This window comes from Triplophysa rosa, linkage group LG14 (assembly GCF_024868665.1).
Source record: "Triplophysa rosa linkage group LG14, Trosa_1v2, whole genome shotgun sequence".
NCBI lineage: Eukaryota > Metazoa > Chordata > Actinopteri > Cypriniformes > Nemacheilidae > Triplophysa > Triplophysa rosa.
Genome location: NC_079903.1, coordinates 1545762 through 1566750, shown reverse-complemented (window position 1 = coordinate 1566750; position 20989 = coordinate 1545762). Strand labels below are relative to the sequence as shown.

The 20989-nt window shown below is 38.1% G+C and overlaps 1 protein-coding gene across 1 annotated transcript in view; it reads left to right on the top strand.

Annotated features, from left to right (window-relative positions):
* psph (phosphoserine phosphatase) overlaps positions 1 to 20422 on the top strand; it is a 22947-nt gene extending 2525 nt beyond the window's left edge. Inside the window, exons 2-6 of the mRNA XM_057350649.1 lie at positions 2692 to 2838; positions 4836 to 4970; positions 5059 to 5204; positions 12721 to 12869; positions 19225 to 20422. Coding sequence (XP_057206632.1) covers positions 2692 to 2838; positions 4836 to 4970; positions 5059 to 5204; positions 12721 to 12869; positions 19225 to 19359 — 712 coding nt within the window. The 3' untranslated portion in view covers positions 19360 to 20422. The remainder of the gene's footprint in view (positions 1 to 2691; positions 2839 to 4835; positions 4971 to 5058; positions 5205 to 12720; positions 12870 to 19224) is intronic.
* The last annotated feature ends 567 nt before the right edge of the window (positions 20423 to 20989 follow it).

The window sequence follows — 20989 nt, the reverse complement described above, 5'->3', positions numbered from 1 at the left end:
ATGGGCTTTTCCTTAAATAATTTTGTCATAAATGAAGCATGTTAAAGGTCTGGAGTTGATTCTACATGTGGTTTTGCATTTGGAAGCTGTTGCTGTGAACCCACATCATGGGTTCAGGGAGATCGCCATGCAAGTGAAACAGACCATAGTTAGATTTCAAAAACACTACACATCCGTCAAAAGATGCCAGGAACATTAGAGCGGCCAAATGCAACAATTTGGGACATTCTAAGAAAAAAACAACACACCGCTGAGCTCAGTAACAAAACAATCCTAGGTGTCCATATGAGATCAAAGTGGTGGATGATGACATTATCCTCTCCATGATGAAGAAAAACACTCTTAATTCAGAAATAATGTTCCTGGCATCTTTTTGACGGATTTGTAGTGTTTTTAAATCTAACTATGGTCTGTTTCACTTGCATGGGATCTCCCTGAACCCCATGATGTGGGTTCACAGCAACAGCTTCCAAATGCAAACACCACATGTAGAATCAACTCCAGACCTTTAACATGCTTCATTTATGACAAAATTATTTAAGGAAAGCCCATACATGTGAATAAAACAGCTTTTTATTCAACTGTCCAATTACTTTTGGTCCCTTGAAAAAGGGGGGCGCTTCATATTAAAGAGCTGTAATTCCTAAATCCTTCAGCTAATCTGGATGTGAATACACTCTAAATAAAGCTGAGAGTGTGCACTTTAAGACAATATCTATTATAAAACTGTAACTCGAAAACATATTGATACACAGCTAAAATAACAAAAATGTGCCTCTGTCCAAATATTTATGGCCCAACTGTATATTGTGTTGAATATTCAGCAAATGCTTGCGTGTTTTTAGTTACGGTTTTTTGTTTCTCCTATTTCTTCCTCAGCCGATTTGTGCTGGGTGTTGTTGGCAGAGGTGTAAAGAGTACCTGAAAACCATACTTAAGTAAAAGTACAGATACCTTGCAGTGAAAATTACTCCATTACAAGTTACAAGTCACCAATTTCAAAACGACTTGAGTAAAAGTCTTCGAGTATCTGATTTGAACAGTACTTGAGTATTTTACTCATACTGAATGTAGGCTCAAAGCAGCACTAGTCCTCAACACTTAAGAGACATGTCAGTGAAAAACTAGAAACAGTCGATTCGTGAGGAGAGCAATCGCATTTATTTTCTTAAATCATAATAAGACTGAACACCTCAAAATTGCAACAAATCATGGCCGACATCATAACCTACTGTACGTCTATTACAAACACCCAAGTCTCATTTAAGCTCAACTGCTCATAAGTAAACCAAACTCCTTCAAAAAGGTCTCTTCAATATAACGGATAAATAAATAATGTTAAGTAAAATCAAAAAGTCAAAGCCTTTTTGCACTGGACATGCTGGTTTGGGCCTCATGGCCAGCTGCAGTCATGTCCTCATTTCACATACACTGTTAGCCCTTACTTGTAGTACCTTCATTACCCTGTAAATGGCAATATTAATTATAAGATAGGTGCCATGCAAAATGTAATGTGTAACTGCATTAGTCATTACAAATGTAGTGGAATAAAGAGTACATATACTTGTTCAAAAATGTAGTTAAGTAGAGAGTAAAAGTTGCTAATATCTTTAATACTAAAAAGATACTTAAGTAAAGTAACTAAGTACATTTACTCCAATACTTTACACCACTGGTGTTGTGCCACCCAGGTGAGCGTGTCCCGACATGCTCACGTGGGAAAGTGACGTCAATGCATGCCCTCTATAGAATTTCCGAGAGCACGTGAAGGCAGCATTAGACTGCTTGGGCGGAGCATCCGTTAACTAGTCTCAGTCTGCTGCCAGTTCCATTTCAAAATGCAATGGCTGTTTTATACATCCAATCAATTTGCATTGAAAAACTCAAGCCACGGACACTATTTTTTAATTTATAATTCTAAATGCCGTTTTCACACGGAAATGCGTCAAAATACGGAAGTAAAACGATCACAACTTCTGGTTCACGGGGACTCTTTTACTAGACAGTGTGACTGCTGACAGCCTTAAAGATCAATAAAGCAGCACGTAAAAATCAATAGTAGATGATCTTTTGCCCCCTGAAAGAAAGTGACCATTCATCAAACATGACATTTTAATGAAATCCACAAAAGCATGCAATTTGGCAAACAAGTTTTTCTTAATAAATGTGATTTTCCCCCTCCCCAAAATGATCAATGGTTTAGTCTGAAAGTCCGTTACCTAGCTCGTGAACAAAACCAATCAGAGTTGAGGTGGCAGGCAGCTCAGCTGAAGTATGCTTTGATGAAGTTATAGATGCCTTTACCGTTAGTAAACATTGATGCACTTTTGTGGGCGGAACTTAGGTGGAGGCAGAAAGATCCCCTGACCGCATTACTAATGCTTGGTAGCACGTTTTGTTTGCTTGCTTTTTGACAATGACTAGAAAAAAAAGGATTAAATTTTAACACAATTACAAGCGACTGAGTGTGTGACAAAGAAGATCAATATTTTGTGTAATTTTGACAGGAAATGCTTGGATTTATTATTTGAGTCACTTTTTAAAAATTGATAGAAGTTGCCAAATGAATGTTAAAAATAGCTAAATTTGTTGCTAGGTGCTTTTTGAAAATAAAGTGCCAAGGCAGTCAGTTGTTAAATCTAGCAATAAAATTGCTAAGTTGGCAACACAGAGCTGTTTCCTGTCTTCCAGTTTCTCTATGGCAACGGTCGCTGAAACTGTCGCGCTGTTCCACCGCGCAGATGCTGTATGCTTTGACGTGGACAGCACTGTGATCTGCGAGGAAGGCATTGATGAGCTAGCCAAGTTCTGCGGCGTCGGGGATGCGGTCACAGAAATGTCAGCAACCCCCCAATCAATTATCAATCTGTTCCTCCATGTCTCTTTCCCAGTACCTGTCTGAATATCTGTTTCCTTCTCAATATCTTTCTGTCAGTTTCAGTGCCTGTCTGTCTGTATCAATCCCCATCTGCCTCTTTCTTGAAGTCCTCCTTTGGTGAAAAGCAATGTTGTTTGTATGTCTGTGTGGTGTTCTTAATGTGAAAATTTATCACCAAGAACTAGTGCTGTCAATCGATTAAAAAAATGAATCTGATTTATCACACATTTTGTGTGTCAGAATATGGAAGTAAAAACGATCGCAACTTCCTGTTCACGGGGGCTTGAAATTTTAAAACGCACAGTGGCTAGGTAACAATTAAGTGAATGTGACTGTTTAATGTGATTTGGTTTGCCGTTTGGATCTTACCTTGTTACTCCAACTGTATTTATTTATTTATCGGCACAAACGGAGCACAAACATTGAACATGTTTTGGGCGAGTTTGGAGCATGTCGGGGCACTAAGTGACCTCGGAACAGCCAACCTAATGTTTCTTAATATTTAATAAACTGAAGCAGCATAAATTAATTTATTTACTGCGCAAACAATCAAGCCTGTTTTGGAGCATGTCGGGGCACTGAGTGGCCTCAGAATGACCAATAATATTCGCTGGATAGGACTAGGTGTTATAATCCCACTATTTCAGCACAGTTGAATTGCCCAATAGGACATTTCCCACGTCTTATGCATGACGGGGAAGCAGTCAAGAATATGAATAGAGGAAAGGAGGTCTGGGGTTTCACTGGTTCTTCGAGTAGGCATCCTCTTTCCTTGCCATTGTCAGAGAGACATCTCATGAGTTGTGTGTCCCAATTTCATAACATTATCCTGAGTGAAAGATGCCTTTTGGTTAGGTGCTGCTGATAATGCCCTTTGTATGGTTCCCATCAATGCGACACATTGTCAGTTGTGCACCTCAGCGTCATTGGGTGTTTCAGCCCTTTATCACAATATTTTTTATCTAAAAAACTAAAGCAGCACAAACTATTTTTTATGCCACTATTGGAGCACAGAAAAGCGGGAATAGCCTATTTGTGGGGAATTTGGAGCATGTCGGGGGGATGATGATGTCATCACCTATAATTCAAAGTTTAATGTTTAAAAAACCGAAGCAGCACAAACAAGTGGGATTATTTGCGTCGAATTTGGAGAATGTCGGGGAGAATGAGTGACCTCGGAATGGCCGACCTAATGTTTAATAATTATTTTTTATGATCTAAAAAACTGAAGCAGCACAAGTAATTTATTTACGGCACAAACCAGCACAAACGGAGCACAAATGATCGAGCCTATTTTGGATTAATTTGGAGCATGTCGTCGGGATGATGACGTCATCGCCTATAATTCAATGTCAAATATTGAAACGAAACTTTTAGCTGCACAAAGAAGCGGGACTATTTGCGGTGAATTTGGAGCATGTCGGGGGGCTGAGTAACCTCCGAATGACCAATAATTATTTTTTATTATCTAAAACACTGAAGCAGCACACAAAAAATTTACGGTACAAACCAGCACAAATGATCGAGGCTGTTTTGCATTGGGTGGGGGGCCAACTTTATGCAGGTACAGTATTCAAGCTGCAGCTGTAAGCAGCTCTGTGAAAAGGACATTTCGATAGTCACACCTGTAAATATGATAATTCATAAAATCCTTTCTAAGGTCCGAGCTGGTGCGATTCAGTTGAGGCGGGGACTAATTCTCATATTCATGTATACACATGCACTAAATGAGGCAGGAATGTAGTTACATTCCAGCTATTTTAAGATGTTAAAAAATTGCATGAAAAAACATTCTATTTTGATGCTCAATGATGAGTTTTCTTTATTGGCCACAGGGGGACTTCAATACAAGTCTGTCTGTCTGTCTGTTTGTCTTTGTGTATGCGTTTAAAAATACATGTACAAATGCATGTGACCCATTTGAAAACACCCCAGTAATCTGGTATTTTGTTCTCAGGACACGGAAGGCAATGTCTGGGTCAGTGTCGTTTAAAATGGCCCTGAGTGAGCGCCTGTCCATTATCAATTGCTCACGGGAACAAGTCAACAAACTGATCACTGACCACCCCCCTCAGCTTACACCAGGTATTAAGTAAGTCGGTGTTCATCTTTTTGTTTGGAATGAGTTGTGTTGTTGTTTGCTGTAAAATAATGATAATTTTTGCAACCTTCCCCCCCAGGGAGCTGGTTGAGAAGTTACATCAGCGCAACGTGAAGGTCTTCCTTATCTCGGGTGGGTTTCGCTGCATTGTTGAACATGTAGCGTCTCAACTCAGCATTCCTCTCCAGCACGTCTATGCAAACCGCTTGAAGTTTTACTTTAATGGTAAGAACTCCACTGTAAGCTCAAGAAGACTGTTGACATTAGTAGCTATGTTTACATGTAGGGCTGTGCGATATCTCTTTTTACATATTGTGATTGCAATATATTTTGCAAAGTCAAGCTTCAGCTCAATATTTTTGCTAGTGTGCAGCACAATGTGTATTGTTACCCTTCTGAAAAAACAACAATATAAACCATCACAGACATTCTAATGGTTTCCATTAAAGCCATTATAAAAATCCTTTTATAATGTGTTTTGGGCACTATTTATACTGTTGTTCTATTGGTTCCTATCTGCCAGATTACATCCCGCCAATATGTAATCTGGCGGATGGTAAAGTACAATGCAAGCGCTGGCCAGCGGGGGAGTGGGGGGACCACCACGCTCCGGCATGGTTGAGAGTAATCGGGCTAAGTTTGAGTACAGCCTAAGAGTTCTAAAAGCACATACAGTTAGGTCCATAAATATTTCGACAGAAGCACATTTTTTGTTATTTTAGCTGTGTATCAAAGTGTATTCAAGTTACAGTTTTATAATGGATATTGTCTTAAAGTGCACACTCTCATCTTTATTTAGAGTGTATTCGCATCCAGATTAGCTGAAGGGTTTAGGAATAACAGCCCTTTAATATGAAGCTCCCCCCTTTTTCAAGGGACCAAAAGTAATTGGCAAGTTGAATCAAAAGCTGTTTTATTCACAGGTATGGGCTTCTCCTTAAATCATTGCTTCATAAATGAAGCATGTTAAAGGTCTGGATTTGATTCTTTGTGTGGTGTTTGTATTTAGAAGGTGTTGCTGTGAACCCACATCATGCAGTTCAGGGAGATCTCCATGCAAGTAAATCAGAACGTATTTAGATTTCAAAAACACATCAAATCCATCAGAAAGATGCCAGGAACATTAAGAGCAGCCAAATCAACAATTTATTACATTCTGAGAAAAAAAAACACACCACTGAGCTCGGCAACAAAACAATCCTGGGCGTCCATTTGAGATAAAAGTGGTGGATGATGACATTATCCTCTCCATGATGAAGAAAAACACCTTCACAGCACTTCATGTCCAGTGCTTGTCTGTTTACTTTTTACTGCACACTAGTATTCAGTATTTTCAAGTATAACACACACTATACTCTGATGTGCATTAAAAAGTGAGACAAAAACGTTAGAAAATGCATGTGACGTTAGAGATACATGGGCCTCGTACGCTACAAAGTTTCGGGAGTGAATTCACTAAATTATCATTCCATGTGTGTACGGAACAGCATTCACTACCACATTTGTGATGTTTGGCAGACTGGTAACCATAGTGATGTTCTAGTGTCTCACAGCTCTGAATAATAACCATTTGGTATTTGCTATTTTTCAGTTAAAGATTTTTGTCTGTCAATTTTAAATAAACTACCGCTGATAGACGCTTTGTGTTTTGTTTGCTCAGAAGGCTGCATCACGGAATGCTCTTTTGCAGTGTAACTTGCCATGTTAGTTATTTAAGTCCCGCTGTGGTGAACAACAAGTTTTTAATGTTGTTTATATGTCTAGTAGTGTTGTAATATGCTTTAAGATAAACCATGCTCAAATTCATCATTTAAACTATTGCAGAGTATTTTCTCCATAAAACTGGTGTATAGACTGTGCACGGAATCGATCAATGCTGTTTCTGCTCTGCTTCTGCAACACGAGCATGCGCTGCTCACGCGTTGAATGAGGCATCTATTTACCTATAATCAATGTTCTGAGGTCACGCAATTAAATTGAGGTGGGGACTCATTTGCATATTAATGAATCCACGTAAACTACATCAAGCAAGGGTGTAAAGTTACATTCAAGTCATTTTAAGAAACCGCTGAAAATACATCACAAAGAGAAAAAGACATGGCGCTTTATCATCAAACTAGCACTAGATGGACCTGAAAGGGCGCAAAATGTGCGGATAAAACAAATACAAGTTATCTTCACTAAAATGAGCTTCTTGATGAGGTTCTTGAGGGTTAAAACAATTTATTGTGAATTTTCAGTCTTATACTGTGCTCTCCCTATATGCTCTGCTTATGTCACGTGACATATAATTTTGCTTAATAATCCATAATTTATCTTCCTTTACATTTGAATAAATGGTAATAAGAAAAACTAATAAGAACTGTATTTTTTCTAAATACTATACACTTAAGTGTTCCAAAGAGAAACGTGAAGCCAGTGTATAAAGTTAATAAGTTACATTGTTGTTATTATTATTAAAGTTAAAACCAGGGGCCTGTACCATGAACGTAGCTGAACAAACTCTGTGTTACAGGATTAGTTGTAGGTTGACAACCAAACCAACATGATCGAGCTTTGTTGGTACCATGAAACAGCTCATGGAGTTTCTTTGTCAACTCGAGCTTTGATCCTGAAGCTAAGATTAGTTCACGTGTACTTGCACATGAACGAGTGACGTCGGCATCGCAAAACCAATCGCGTTCAACATGGGTAGAGGGAGTTCTGTGCCAATATTAGTAGTACAAAAATGTATTTCAGCCACGAAGTAATACTGTTTCTGCTGTCTACGCAAGAGTGAACTGTTTCAGAAACACTGCTGATTGAGTTAATGCGCAAGTTGAACGACTATATAGTACACACACTTACTGTAGTAGCCTATGCTATAGTAAGGTAAATACAGTAATGTAATATATGGTGTATGTGTATAATATGTGTGCGTATGCCCCCACATTGGATGACAATATCCTGCCTTATATTAGTTATCATTTAGTATACCTTTATGAATGAGGATGAAGCACATGATGAAGTGAAACTATCTGTGTGCTGACAGGGTTGAAGAGATCAATGTACTGTATTATTCATTATGGCACACGTGTGATGTGAAGATTTATATTTTGTCTCTGTTATTGTAGGACATTTCACAACCTTCCCCAGAAACTGAAGTGTCGACCTACATAGGTTACAGAAGAAATGTGAACAAAATACACTAGACATTTTTGGTCACATATTTAATTCATTTAAAGGATTTTGAATTGTTCCCCACTGACACAACACCGATGCATTAGGGAATGATATAGGCATAACAACATTAAAAACTTAGACATTTTAGAATGTATGCCTACTGTATGATACATTATTTAGGTGGATTCTAAGTGTAACTTGATTATAGAAAATGGATTAAATAGCAGTGTTCAAAGATACATACCTGCAAACTAGTCGTTTTTTCAGTTTTGAATTAAAAATGGATCATTTATGTGAATCGTGTAAATCCGAAGAGTTTTTTTTCCGTGTGGTGGGAGGTCTTGGGCATCTACTCTCGGGTGTCTGTAACGTCTTTGGTCCAGCATCTTGATTCGTTTGGCCAACCAGAATCAAGATAACCTGCTAACAGCGGCGTCCTTTTTTTGGTCCTTGGGCCAACCAGAATCACGCGTTCTAAACGTCATGTTTGCACCTGTGAGAAGCATTGCTGAAAGGGACGAATGCAATGTGTCGGTCAAAGTGAAAATTTGGTTGATATTTATTATTCAGCTCACCTGTGTGATCGAAACTGCTATGTGATGAGAGACCGTTGTCAGTCTCCCTTTCAAACTTACACTTCTAGAGCTCTGCCCTTCTAGATTCAACTTTAGATTTAGATTCAACTTTATTGCCATTGCACATGTACAACGAAATGTGACCTCTGCATTTAACCCATCCAGAGAGTAGTGAACACACGTACCCCCGGAGCAGTGGGCAGCTATCACTGCAGCGCCCGGGGAGCAAAGGTAAGGTGCTTGCTCAAGGACCCGCCAGCCCTGGGAATCGAACCGGCAACCTTTTGGTCACGAGTCCGACTCTCTAACCATTAGGCCACAACTGCCCCACAACTTCTAAGTGAGTAAGATAGCTGCCCACTGCTCCGGGTGTACGTGTGTTCACCACTTGCTGTGCGTGTGTTCACTACTCTCTGGATGGGTTAAATGCAGAGGTCACATTTTGGGTATGGGTCACCATATTTGACTAATAGGTCACATTCACTTCACTTTCACTTACAGATGATATTTTATACTTATTTTAGAGACCGATCAATTCGCTTCATAATGCATTAATATATCGTCAGGAGCCGCACGGATTACTTTTGTATTGCTTGTATCTGCTATTTGAATCTTACTTTTTTTTTGAGCTCTTATAACTCGCATCAATCAGGTCCTGCACTTTCTCTCTTAATAACGCTTAACATCAGTCCTGCACTTTTAAACTTAATCCTGCATGTTTTAAAACCAACACGTCAGACGCGCAGGCGCTCTGCTTCTGATGGACAGGCATCCTTTGTATTATTAAAGACGTAGGGAGGTGCACCTCTCAGAAAACGTAGACATATCAAGAACATGTATTTATTTTTTATGAAAATCTCAAATTCGACCAAAGTCCATATTTTTCACTTTTTCCTGTAGCTCAACATTATTGTCATGCGATTAGCTGCTGCTTCATAAGTTTCATAAAAAAGTTGTGAAAAGAAAATGACAATACCCCCCCGTCATAAGGCTGTCACCTTTTTCTTGCAGGTCTGAAGATGTTATGTCTACTGTCAATGTATGATTTTGTCTGTATCTTACTGTAGCTGTTTGATAGAAGGCTTCTTTAGTTGACAAAGAAGATAAATGCCCTGGTAACGCAGTGAAACTGAAAGTGTTTCTAGATGTTCTGCACCACAGACAAAAATTTAGAAAATGCACGGCAAAGAAATAAATATTGTATGTAGTAGCCTACAGTAAAAGAATGGAAAATAAATACATTTCATGTGAGTGTAAGGGAAAGCCAGCAAATGTTATATTTGTAATATATTTATATTTGATATGTTTTTATATTAGTGTTTTCTAAATGTAAATTGGTTGCGTCACTAAAAGGTCCAGTCAGTGAAATCCAGTGGCAAGGTTGCGAATTGCAACCAACTGCGCACTCCACCCCTCCCTTTCGAAACACTACGACGGCTGACAGAACATGGCGAATTATGCAAGGGGACCCACGGTGTATGTAGATAGAAATAGCTTATTCTAAGGTAATAAAAACATAACGCTGCATTAGGGCTCGGCGATATATCGTGCGATTCTTATGCTCTCTGTTTCTCAATGACTTGCGGTTAAATGCCGCCACATCCGAAAGTCAGAGGGCGCTCTTGCGCAGAAACTCCGAATATGAGCAACAGAAGAACAACAATTAGTTCCAGGAAATGCCAGTGGTCAAATTCTATCGCTGTTCTTAATAAAGTATATTTATAGTGATTATGTTTGACGAGTGTTGCTTTTTCAAATGTACGTTATAAACAACTCAATCTCGTAGTGATTTTAGATCGAGCAGTACTTCCTACTGATCAAAGAGCCGTAGTTCACGGAAGAGCTGTGCATAAAACATCGAATCGATTTCAGAATCAATTTAGATGCATATAATTAGCGTGAACCGCGATATACAGGTGCTGGTCATATAATTAGAATATCATCAAAAAGTTGATTTATTTCACTAATTCCATTCAAAAAGTGAAACTTGTATATTATATTCATTCATTACACACAGACTGATATATTTCAAATGTGTATTTCTTTTAATTTGATGATTATAACTGACAACTAATGAAAATCCCAAATTCAGTATCTCAGAAAATTAGAATATTACTTAAAACCAATGCAAAGAAAGGATTTTTAGAAATCTTGGCCAACTGAAAAGTATGAACATGAAAAGTATGAGCATGTACAGCACTCAATACTTAGTTGGGGCTCCTTTTGCCTGAATTACTGCAGCAATGCGGCGGGGCATGGAGTTGCTCAGTCTGTGGCACTGCTCAGGTGTTATGAGAGACCAACTTCATGGAGATGCAGATTTCATTTTCCAACAGGACTTTCATTTCATTTCATTTTCCAAAGCTACCAGTACCTGGTTTAAGGACCATGGTATCCCTGTTCTTAATTGGCCAGCAAACTCGCCTGACCTTAACCCCATAGGAAATCTATGGGGTATTGTGAAGAGGAAGATGCGATATGCCAGACCCAACAATGCAGAAGAGCTGAAGGCCACTATCAGAGCAACCTGGGCTCTCATAACACCTGAGCAGTGCCACAGACTGATCGACTCCATGCCACGCCGCATTGCTGCAGTAATTCAGGCAAAAGGAGCCCCAACTAAGTATTGAGTGCCGTACATGCTCATACTTTTCATGTTCATACTTTTCAGTTGGCCAAGATTTCTAAAAATCCTTTCTTTGTATTGGTCTTAAGTAATATTCTAATTTTCTGAGATACTGAATTTGGGATTTTCATTAGTTGTCAGTTATAATCATCAAATTAAAAGAAATAAACATTTGAAATATATCAGTCTGTGTGTAATGAATGAATATAATATACAAGTTTCACTTTTTGAATGGAATTAGTGAAATAAATCAACTTTTTGATGATATTCGAATTATATGACCAGCACCTGTATATCGCCCAGCCCTACGCTGCATTGTGTAAGCTCTTTACACATCTCTGAAGGCAAAGCTATGTATATTATATTGCATTTCTATCAATAGATCATCCCAAAAATTACACTGGACCATTCAATGTAAATTTGCTTGCAGCTGATTGGTTCAGTTTCCGTGTGAGATCTCTAATCTAGATCAAAACCTGTACCGGAGCAGGTTAGCCATGCAGCGCAAATCACCATGGCGGTGAAACCGATTAAAGCCAAGCTATTTTCATGGTACCTAAAACCCAGTGTTGGCTCAAACTTATTTTAAACTTACCTGATTAGCTACTTATACCAGCTTCATGGTACAGGCCCCAGGTACCATGCCATGAACACTGCCCCCACATCAAACCGAACCGGACCTGACCGTGGCTCTAAAACCGTGAACCGAACCGTGGAATTGGTGTATCGTTACACTCATGTTCACTACGTTTGGTGCCAATCACATGAATCCCCTAGGAGGAGTATTTAAAAGTTCATCACTTTTACTTTTAGCAAAATCCAAAATGGCCAACTTGCAAAAAGGTGTTCGCCATCGGTGCACCAAGCTTATGCAGCCCATTCCAGAGTTTTTGAGCATGTTAAGAGCCCCAAAATGCCCTGAAACCTTCAAATAAAAAATCCTGAGAAAAACAATCTCTACGTACTTGGGCCCAAATCAAAAACTTATTGGGTAAATAAAAACATTTGTTGGTATTTTTAATGGCTCACAGACACTCTAATCTAATACATTTAACCTTCTCATCTTTTTGGTTAATGGTTAATAATGGATTAATGAAAATAACGGGATGAAACGGAAAAAAAAGATTAATAAGCGTTGGTTGTCGGTCAAGAAAAATTTTGCATCGCAAAAGGAAAATTCCTAAAACCTAACAAAACACAGATTTGGCGTTCTTTTTTTGCTTTATGTAATATCATGAAAAAACACATGAGCCCTGCAAAATGTATAGCACATGCCCCCTTTCACTTATTAATGTGTGTTTCCATAATGAGGTATTGCTGTCTGATTGAGTTAATCCAACTACTAATCGATTATTATTATTATTATTATTATTGTCAGGTGAGTATGCAGGTTTCGATGATTCACAGCCAACAGCAGAGTCCGGGGGGAAGGGAAAAGTGATCAGCCTGCTAAAGGAGCGTTATGGCTTTGAAACCGTGGTCATGATTGGAGATGGAGTCACTGATCTTGAAGCCTGTCCACCTGCTGTGAGTACTTCACCACAATCTCTCAAAACCAATGTCTCAAACCAAAGTTTTTGTAAAAATCATATTTGTTTTTACACTTTACATAATGACACATAATGAAAGTAAAAGGGGATTGGGTCTGTTTTGCTTCAAAGTGACAAAGCATCATGTTAATGTAATCAAACCACTTCTGGTAAACTAGTAATTCTTACCAGTTTAATGGTGCATTTAAGTCACACAATAGCTTTGAATGAGGAACACAAGGCAAGTTTATTTCTATAGCAAATTTCATACACAGAGGTAGTTCAAAGTACTTTACATAGAAATGATTCACAAAAAGAAAGAATGAAAAGAAATACATAATGAATAAAAAGTATATGATTTTAAATCACAAGTTAAAATAACAATTAAAAGGAATTAAAATTTGTTTTAGTGTATAAAATGTTTATAAAAACAATAAAATATTTAATTTGTCTGTTGGGACTAGTGTTGTTACGAGACATTAAAGGTGCAGTGAACTGGCCGTTTTTATTGTTTTATACTATTGTCTGATGTCTACTTATGACGTTTGTGTGGTTTTTACATTCGAAAACATAAAAAAATCAATAAGTAATGGGCTATTTTCTACCCTGGTTTTGAGGCCGGCTGGAGAAACGCTCGTCTTTTAAGGGTGGGCCGCATAGAAGACTGCTATGATTGGATGGCAGTGAATTTGGTTAGACACGTAACGTTACGTAAGTAACTAGGGCTGGGCGATATTGAACAAAATTCATATCTCGAATGAATGTAAGGCGATGAAAGGCGATATCCGATATGTATATCGATATTTTCTACAAAGTGGAATAAATGTTTACTAGCAAGTCAAAGTCTCATGTGAGATGTCACAATCACCTTTATTAAAATGCCTTGTGAAAAGAAATTCAATGACAGGGTTTTTTTCCCTATTTGAAAACACAGCTGCACACCACTTGTTTAAAACACGTAAATTGTAAACAAAAATTTTAATAACTTTTTTTTGTAAGGCACGTTGCGGGTAAAAGAAGCTTCCAACGTAGTATCGCGTAGCCAGACCTTATCACCGCTTTATTTGGCCAAGGCCCGCCCAAGAGGCCACGTGAGTGACAGTAAAGCAGCCAATCACGTTACGTTTGTGCCGCGTCATTTTTGCAGGTGGTGGAAGAGATCTGTTGTGCTTCCACCTTTTGACATAAGCGATCTGTAAACAATGCTATAAAACGGTTGTTGCTGCTCATCAGATCTTTTAAATCCGAACCATTTCCATATAACTGAACCATCGTTTTTCTTTTTACAAACCAGATCAACTTCTGCTGTGTGGACTGGCACTGCGGCTTCCTCCTTGTCATAAGCAAACATGTAGAGCGGGCGTGCGGGGTCCGTCTGGTTCACGCGCAGAGCGAGAGTGCTCTGCTCACTCTGCGCATGGGCACGGCGCATGTCAGACACAACAGAGCCGCTTCAAGTCGAACACACCCCATATCGATATTAACAATATAGTCTAATTCCGCATCGCGTTGAAAAAATATATCGATATATCGCCCAGCCCTACTCAGTTCACTGCACCTTTAACATTTCTTAGTGTTGTGATTCATAATACAAATGTAATCGTGGACTCTTTTGAATCGTTCAAAACATGGATTCATTTAAGAACTTATCACTTTATTAAGAGAAACGCAACTGTTCGGCTCCGTTTAGAACTATTTAAATTGCCGGAATTGCGCAAATATAGAAATTTTTATCAAAATGACAATGCAAAATAATGATAGCATCTTGTTTGTTGAACTGTATAACATCAATGACTCTTGCCATTGTGATATTAGTGTGATATGCTTGTCATTCTTCAGCATTTTTTCGCTCGTGTCATTCTTCTGTAGACGTAAGTGTTTAATGAACGTTAATATACATAATATAATATACCGTGCTATGATACTACCAGTGGAGGCTGGTGCTAAAAATATTTGGGGGGGTGCAAACAACAACTGTCAGTAATGCAGGACTATAAATAGCCATTAATCAGGTGATGTATCATTATTACGTCAATGTTAATACATGCAAATAAATGTACTATGAATCAGTGAATTTGAATTGAATGTGGGTTTATTATCAGTAATGAAGTAATCAAGGTAATCAAGTAATCAACACAACACACTATAGTTACCTAATCATTGGCCATTAACACTATTTGAAAATAAAATTTGCTCTCCTTTCTGACTTGCAAATTTCTCAATGACCTTCTGGTTAAAGTCAATTATCTCTGTCACCATTCTCTTCTCCATTGACAGCATGGCCAATGCATTTAGCCTCTCCTGGGTCATGCTATTTCTCAGAAAAGTCTTAACTCTTTTCAAAGTTGAGAAACACCTCTCAGCCTCTGCTGTGGTCATGGGTGTGGTGATGAGGATCTTTAGGAGAGTGACAGTCTCTGAAAAGACTTCTTCAAGATTGTTCTCCTTAAACAGCTGCAGTAGGTCCACAGCACCACAACAGGTTCTAAACTCTTCCTTGTAGTACATGAGACTAAGCTCTGTCTCTATCTTACTCCCATTGAGCACTGGATAGGCCTTCAAACTGTTCAAACCTGTCTGCTTGCAGCAAGGTGGCACTAACGAGGTGGCTTGTGAAGCAGAACCGTTCCATGGTGTGTTGGAGTATGGTGTCACAGACCTACAGAGTGAAGGACAAAAACAAAAATGATGTAGTGATGACAAAATGTCAATTTCAACTGCAACATTTAAAATGATCAGTTTTAAGTTATAGAGAGATGGAGACCAGTTTCAGTGTTTGAATCCCTGATTTATCCAAATTTCATACATATGGAATAGACAAACATGCCAAGTTTCATGAAGTTCTGATGCTTAGGGCGCAAATACTGTAGCATATTTTTATTATCAGCCATTTTCATATCAATCAGATAAAGACGCCACACCACTAGAGGAAACCTAAGAACAACAAATCTATTTAGATCACAATTTAAAGACTATGAAAATGGTTAAATAGATTGACTTGTAGTAAAATATGCATTGCAAATAAATGTAGTATAGTTTCATAAAGTTTAATAAAGCCCAATATCAAAGGATCTACTCTTGGAGTTTATCATTTTTTTTTTGCTTAAATATTGTAGCAAAGACATGAGAACACATTTAGTACCCAAAGAGGGTAAATGAAACCATGCCGTTTAACTTGTTAATATTTACTTTCTTTTTGATAGCTTCTTTTGATAGCTTTTCTATGAAAAACTGCAGAGTAACAAGGGCTACAATAAACTTACCTCTGTTCATGTTCATGGACCCGCAATCTGTTCATGGACCTCTGGACTAAGCAACCGCCGCCTCTTTGGTTGAGAAGCTCCTTCACTACTTTGGTTAACCAGAGAATGGAGAGAATTTCTGCAAAGGATTAAGAAAATGTATGACTAATAACAATAATAATGATAACAAGTACAAAAGAAGGAATACAGCTGCTACCTGATCTTCTGTATGTCCTGCTGGATGCTGCCCTTAATGTGGACTGAATCTATGTCCTTCTTCTGGAGTTTGGCATACAGGATGTCCACGTGTGGCATGATGTTGTGGAAAAGTTGCAGAATTTTTTAAAAATCCTGATCCTCCAGCAGTATGGCAAAGCCTCCTGCCTCTCTGGTGGTAACAGGGTCAAAGTCACCTGAGTCTCGAATAGTTTCAAAACAGCGAATGAGGCCCTCTTTGTGCTCAAACACTGTATTGATGGCACGGCTGTGGAAGTTCCATCTAACACTGCTTGATGTTGGTAGTCTATGGGCAACTACTTTATCAAGAACATCCGTGCGCTTGGGTGATCTTGAAAAAAAGATGGCAAATCCTCCAAGGTTAGAAAAATAAATTCTAACTTTGGGAATGTGAGAAGTGGCCTTTTGCATTATTAGATTGATGCGCATAGCAGTGGATGTAATGGGCATTTGGGTACACATCTTGAATCTTCCTTTGAACACCTGCAGTGGCACCTCTCATCACGCTGGCTCCATCATACGCTTGGGAGATGAGTTTACTCTTCTGATCCTCTGGAAGGATGACAGTAAGATGCTCTTTTAGTGCTGTAGCGATGGAATCAGCTGAATGCAGATGAATAAAAGCAAAAAACCTCTCCTGCACGTTGCTTTTGCCTTCAATGTAGAGCAGCACAAGCACAAGTTGGCACTGTGTGGCGATATCAGTGGTCTCGTCGGTCTGGATTGATAGAAAATCGCTGTTTTGTGCTTCTTGGATTATGTGTTCCCTCATAACAGACAACATACAGTCCAACAGCTCGTTCTGCACGGTTTTCGAAGTTCCCTTAAACACAGAGGCATTCTCGACGTGCTCATTCAAAACTCCATCAAGAGAAGCAACAAAGTCGACCAAGCCACGGACTATCCCGGGGTTATCTGAGCTCTCGCTCTCATTGTGGCCACGCAAAGACAGTCTATTACACAGTCTATTATTCTAGACAGGATGTGTCGAGTTTTTGTGACCTCTTCATTGTGCCTTCTAATGCCAATCCTGTAGCCTTCATCTAGCTGTTCAGCAATGCTAAGCTTCCCAAAAAACTGGAGCCTCATAGCGTTGTCAAGATGGCTGCAGCTACTTTCAAGTCGCTTGCACTTATCAGATGTTTTAAATCGCAAACCCCTGTTGTTGTCCACAACGTTTCGGTGCCAAGACTTTGAAACCGCAAACAGGGAAAACAATAAAAGGCATGACTTACATTGCATCCAGCTAGCCAACTCCGTTTTCCATAAGAAGTGCCGGAAAAGCACCGAGTGTAAGATCGACCGCGATCACTTGACTGCTGCTGAATTTGCAAGTTGGGTCGATCTGGTCCAAGCTCCTTGATCCGTTTTTGTTTCTTCATCCGAACGCCTTTGGAACGGGTATTCTTGTAAAGATAAAACCGAATTTTCTTTCATCTCGAGATAATTTCGCTTGCTTACACGTTAATCAGTACCTGTCAGTCAAATGACAATCTGCTGAGCGGTAATGAGAGGCGTTAAGAACGGTCCAATCACATGAGGCCAAAAATATAAAAACAATATTGATTCGCTTACAACAAAAGTGGGAGGGTTTAGGGCGCAGAGTGCTGAGCCCCAAGGACGATTTGAAACAAGCCAATTAGAGCTCGGCCTCAAATCACATGCTTTTCAAAAATGTTCGTGCCTACATACACAGTCGTTTGATGGCGCCCCGCACGCGTATGAACAAAATACAATTTTGATTTTTTATAAATGATAATATGACGGTAATATAAACGGTGGACTAGTACGACTAAATTATTTTATTACGTTATTAATTTGCAATATGTATTAAACTTATTGTTGGCATATTAAAGTAGCTTTCTTCTCTGGCTAACTTAACTCCCCCTATTGACCGGCCGCCACTGGATACTACCCTTTAAAAAGAGTAGCCGTACAACCCCAGACCTATGATCTCTAATAAAGAAAGTGTCTTTACATTGAATGCCCAATCTTTCTATTAATTCAATAGAATGTTAAGGAAGTTCATAGGATGTTAATGTTAAAACGGTGTCTAACCAGTCCCTGTTTTTGTATCTGAAGTCACCCTGTACATTTTTACAACTCAAATGACTTAAGCATGTAAGTAGTTCCTTATTTAAATTGGGGGATTTTCACTGCTTTTTAAAAGGCAAATTACATTCACCTCCATTAGTTGCATACATATCAAATTATCAGATCAGCAGATGGAATAAATCCTCAACATATTTATAACACTTAACAAAGTGCTAGTTCTGAAATCTAAATAAAGGTTTTAACTTAAGATGTGTGCATAAAACGTTATTTACCTTGGTTATGCATATACAGTGGCTTGAGAAAGTATTGAAATCCCGTTCTTTCATTCACATTTTATGTTAAACTACTTTAAATTTGATTTTTTTTATTAATCTATGCGCACCATACACGATAATGACAAAACAAAACCAATTCGTGACAACTTTGCAAATATATTATACATTTTTTTCTGGGATACTTGAAATTAAGCTCAGGAGCAAATTAGTTTTGCTTACTGATGTTACTACACTTCAAGTGGAGTTCAATTGAGCCTCATGCTTTGTTTTTGCATTAATATTTATTTTCAGCTGATAGATGAGTTATGATTTGGAGAGGTGTTTACTTCCCTATCTAGCACATAACAAAAGCGTTAATGATTTATATTTCTTGTTTTTAAATGTAAAAAAAAACTTTTGGAAAGATTCAGTGTTACAGCTTGGTTTCTATAAATGATTTATTACTCAAACCCTCTTTCCCAATCCAAAAAACCAAGTAATATATTTTTATGAGATCTGTCAAAAAAAGTGAATTGGAATAACATCAGAACGTGTTCTTTTTTAGAGCGCTTTCATTGGATTTGGTGGCAATGTCGTGCGCCAGCAGGTGAAGGAAAAGTCGTCGTGGTACGTCATGAGTTTTGGGGAGCTACTGAAAGAACTTGAGAAGAAATGGCAGTATCTTGGAATGGACATCTAAAAGTATATTTGTACTCAAACTGTGGTACTAATTTTCTGCTTTAGTTTTACACACAATTTTTAAAAATGTTTTAAGAGTTTATTATAGTTTAAGTATTGTTTACATAGAGAGCATGCTGCAGGAAAATGCAAACCAGACAGTTTGCAGTATTGCTTTCTTTCGGTTCTAACTGCAGTTTGTATTTTAACTAATGATTCTTATTTCAGATTTACACTAATTCTGTATTTGAAAAATATGTATTTTTACTGTTCACACGTGCCATTTTCATAAATCTTTTAAGTAACCAACCATATTTCGTATGTAGTATGCATGAGTACAGCAATAACAAAACACACGAAATGCTTGTTTATTGAACAGTTACAATAAAGGGAATTAAGGAGCACACAATGAACATTTAAAGTACTTCAGTGTACAATGGATGGGACATGCCATAACATAAAACAAAATCAATTTGTCAACAAGAAACAGTTGCACGAACCAACATAATGTAAATGCATGCCAATGTAATGCAATAAATATAAAAGACTGTTGTTGAATAAAAGAAAACAAGCACACATTCTGCACAAACTCAATAGGCCTTTCAACAATAACGCTGACTAATGTCACACTACTTTCATTTACACAAAATCTATGGAATTAATGTTTGATTATTTTAATAAGCTGTGTAATACACATTAATTTTGATTTGCTGAATTCGTCAGTTGTACTTGTCATATGTTAGGAAAATATCATTTTTCCAGCAAATAAATATATTAATGTATACTGTGATAAGATAATAATGTTAACGCATTGCCACCAAACTGGAAAAGATATTCCCTTCGTGTACGAATTTATTATAGCAATTCAGTTTCAATGTGCTTTTGATATACTGTATTTTAAATTAGATGGCTAAACATTTGACTCAAACAACAGATAACGATATTTAAAAAACTTCACTTTTGGCTTACATTTGCACATAGTTTGGGTTGCTAGACCTTTTTATGATCAAAATAAACTATTACAGCAGTAAATATAACCAGATCCCAGGTTGGGAGTGGAAAAGTGGTTATTTCAACAGGCTCATTACTGCAAAGGTGAAGCCTTCAGCGGGATCATAATCCTGGATTCCATGTGCTGAATGAGAGGCACTAAAAACAGGACAACAAAGAGACGGGTTTAACACAATACCATATTGGCTACATAAACATGAACATTGTTTTCAATGTTGCAGCATACCGTATAAACACCATATTCATATTTTCAGAATGTTTACATGCTGCACTTGCATAAATATAAAACATCAGGGCTGCGATTCCCCAAACCTTCTTAACGCTACGTTATTCTTAAGAATATATCACTACTATTGTTAAGGTATAACGTAAGAACGACGTGGCGATACGAAGGTTTCGGATTTAAACAAGTTTAAATCAGAACTGATGTTAATGACAGAAGTCTAGATTGATCACATCTGATACAGAAGCAGCTTAAAGTAAAGCTAGTAAACGTGTTTGAGGATGATGCAATGAGCATGTATGTACCAGTATAATATACAGCTTCATCCCAGCCCTCATGCTGCCAGGCGGCATTCCTTGTGTGCTCTCTAGACTGCAGGTCCTTGTAAGCTGACAAAAACAGACAAAAAAATCAAATC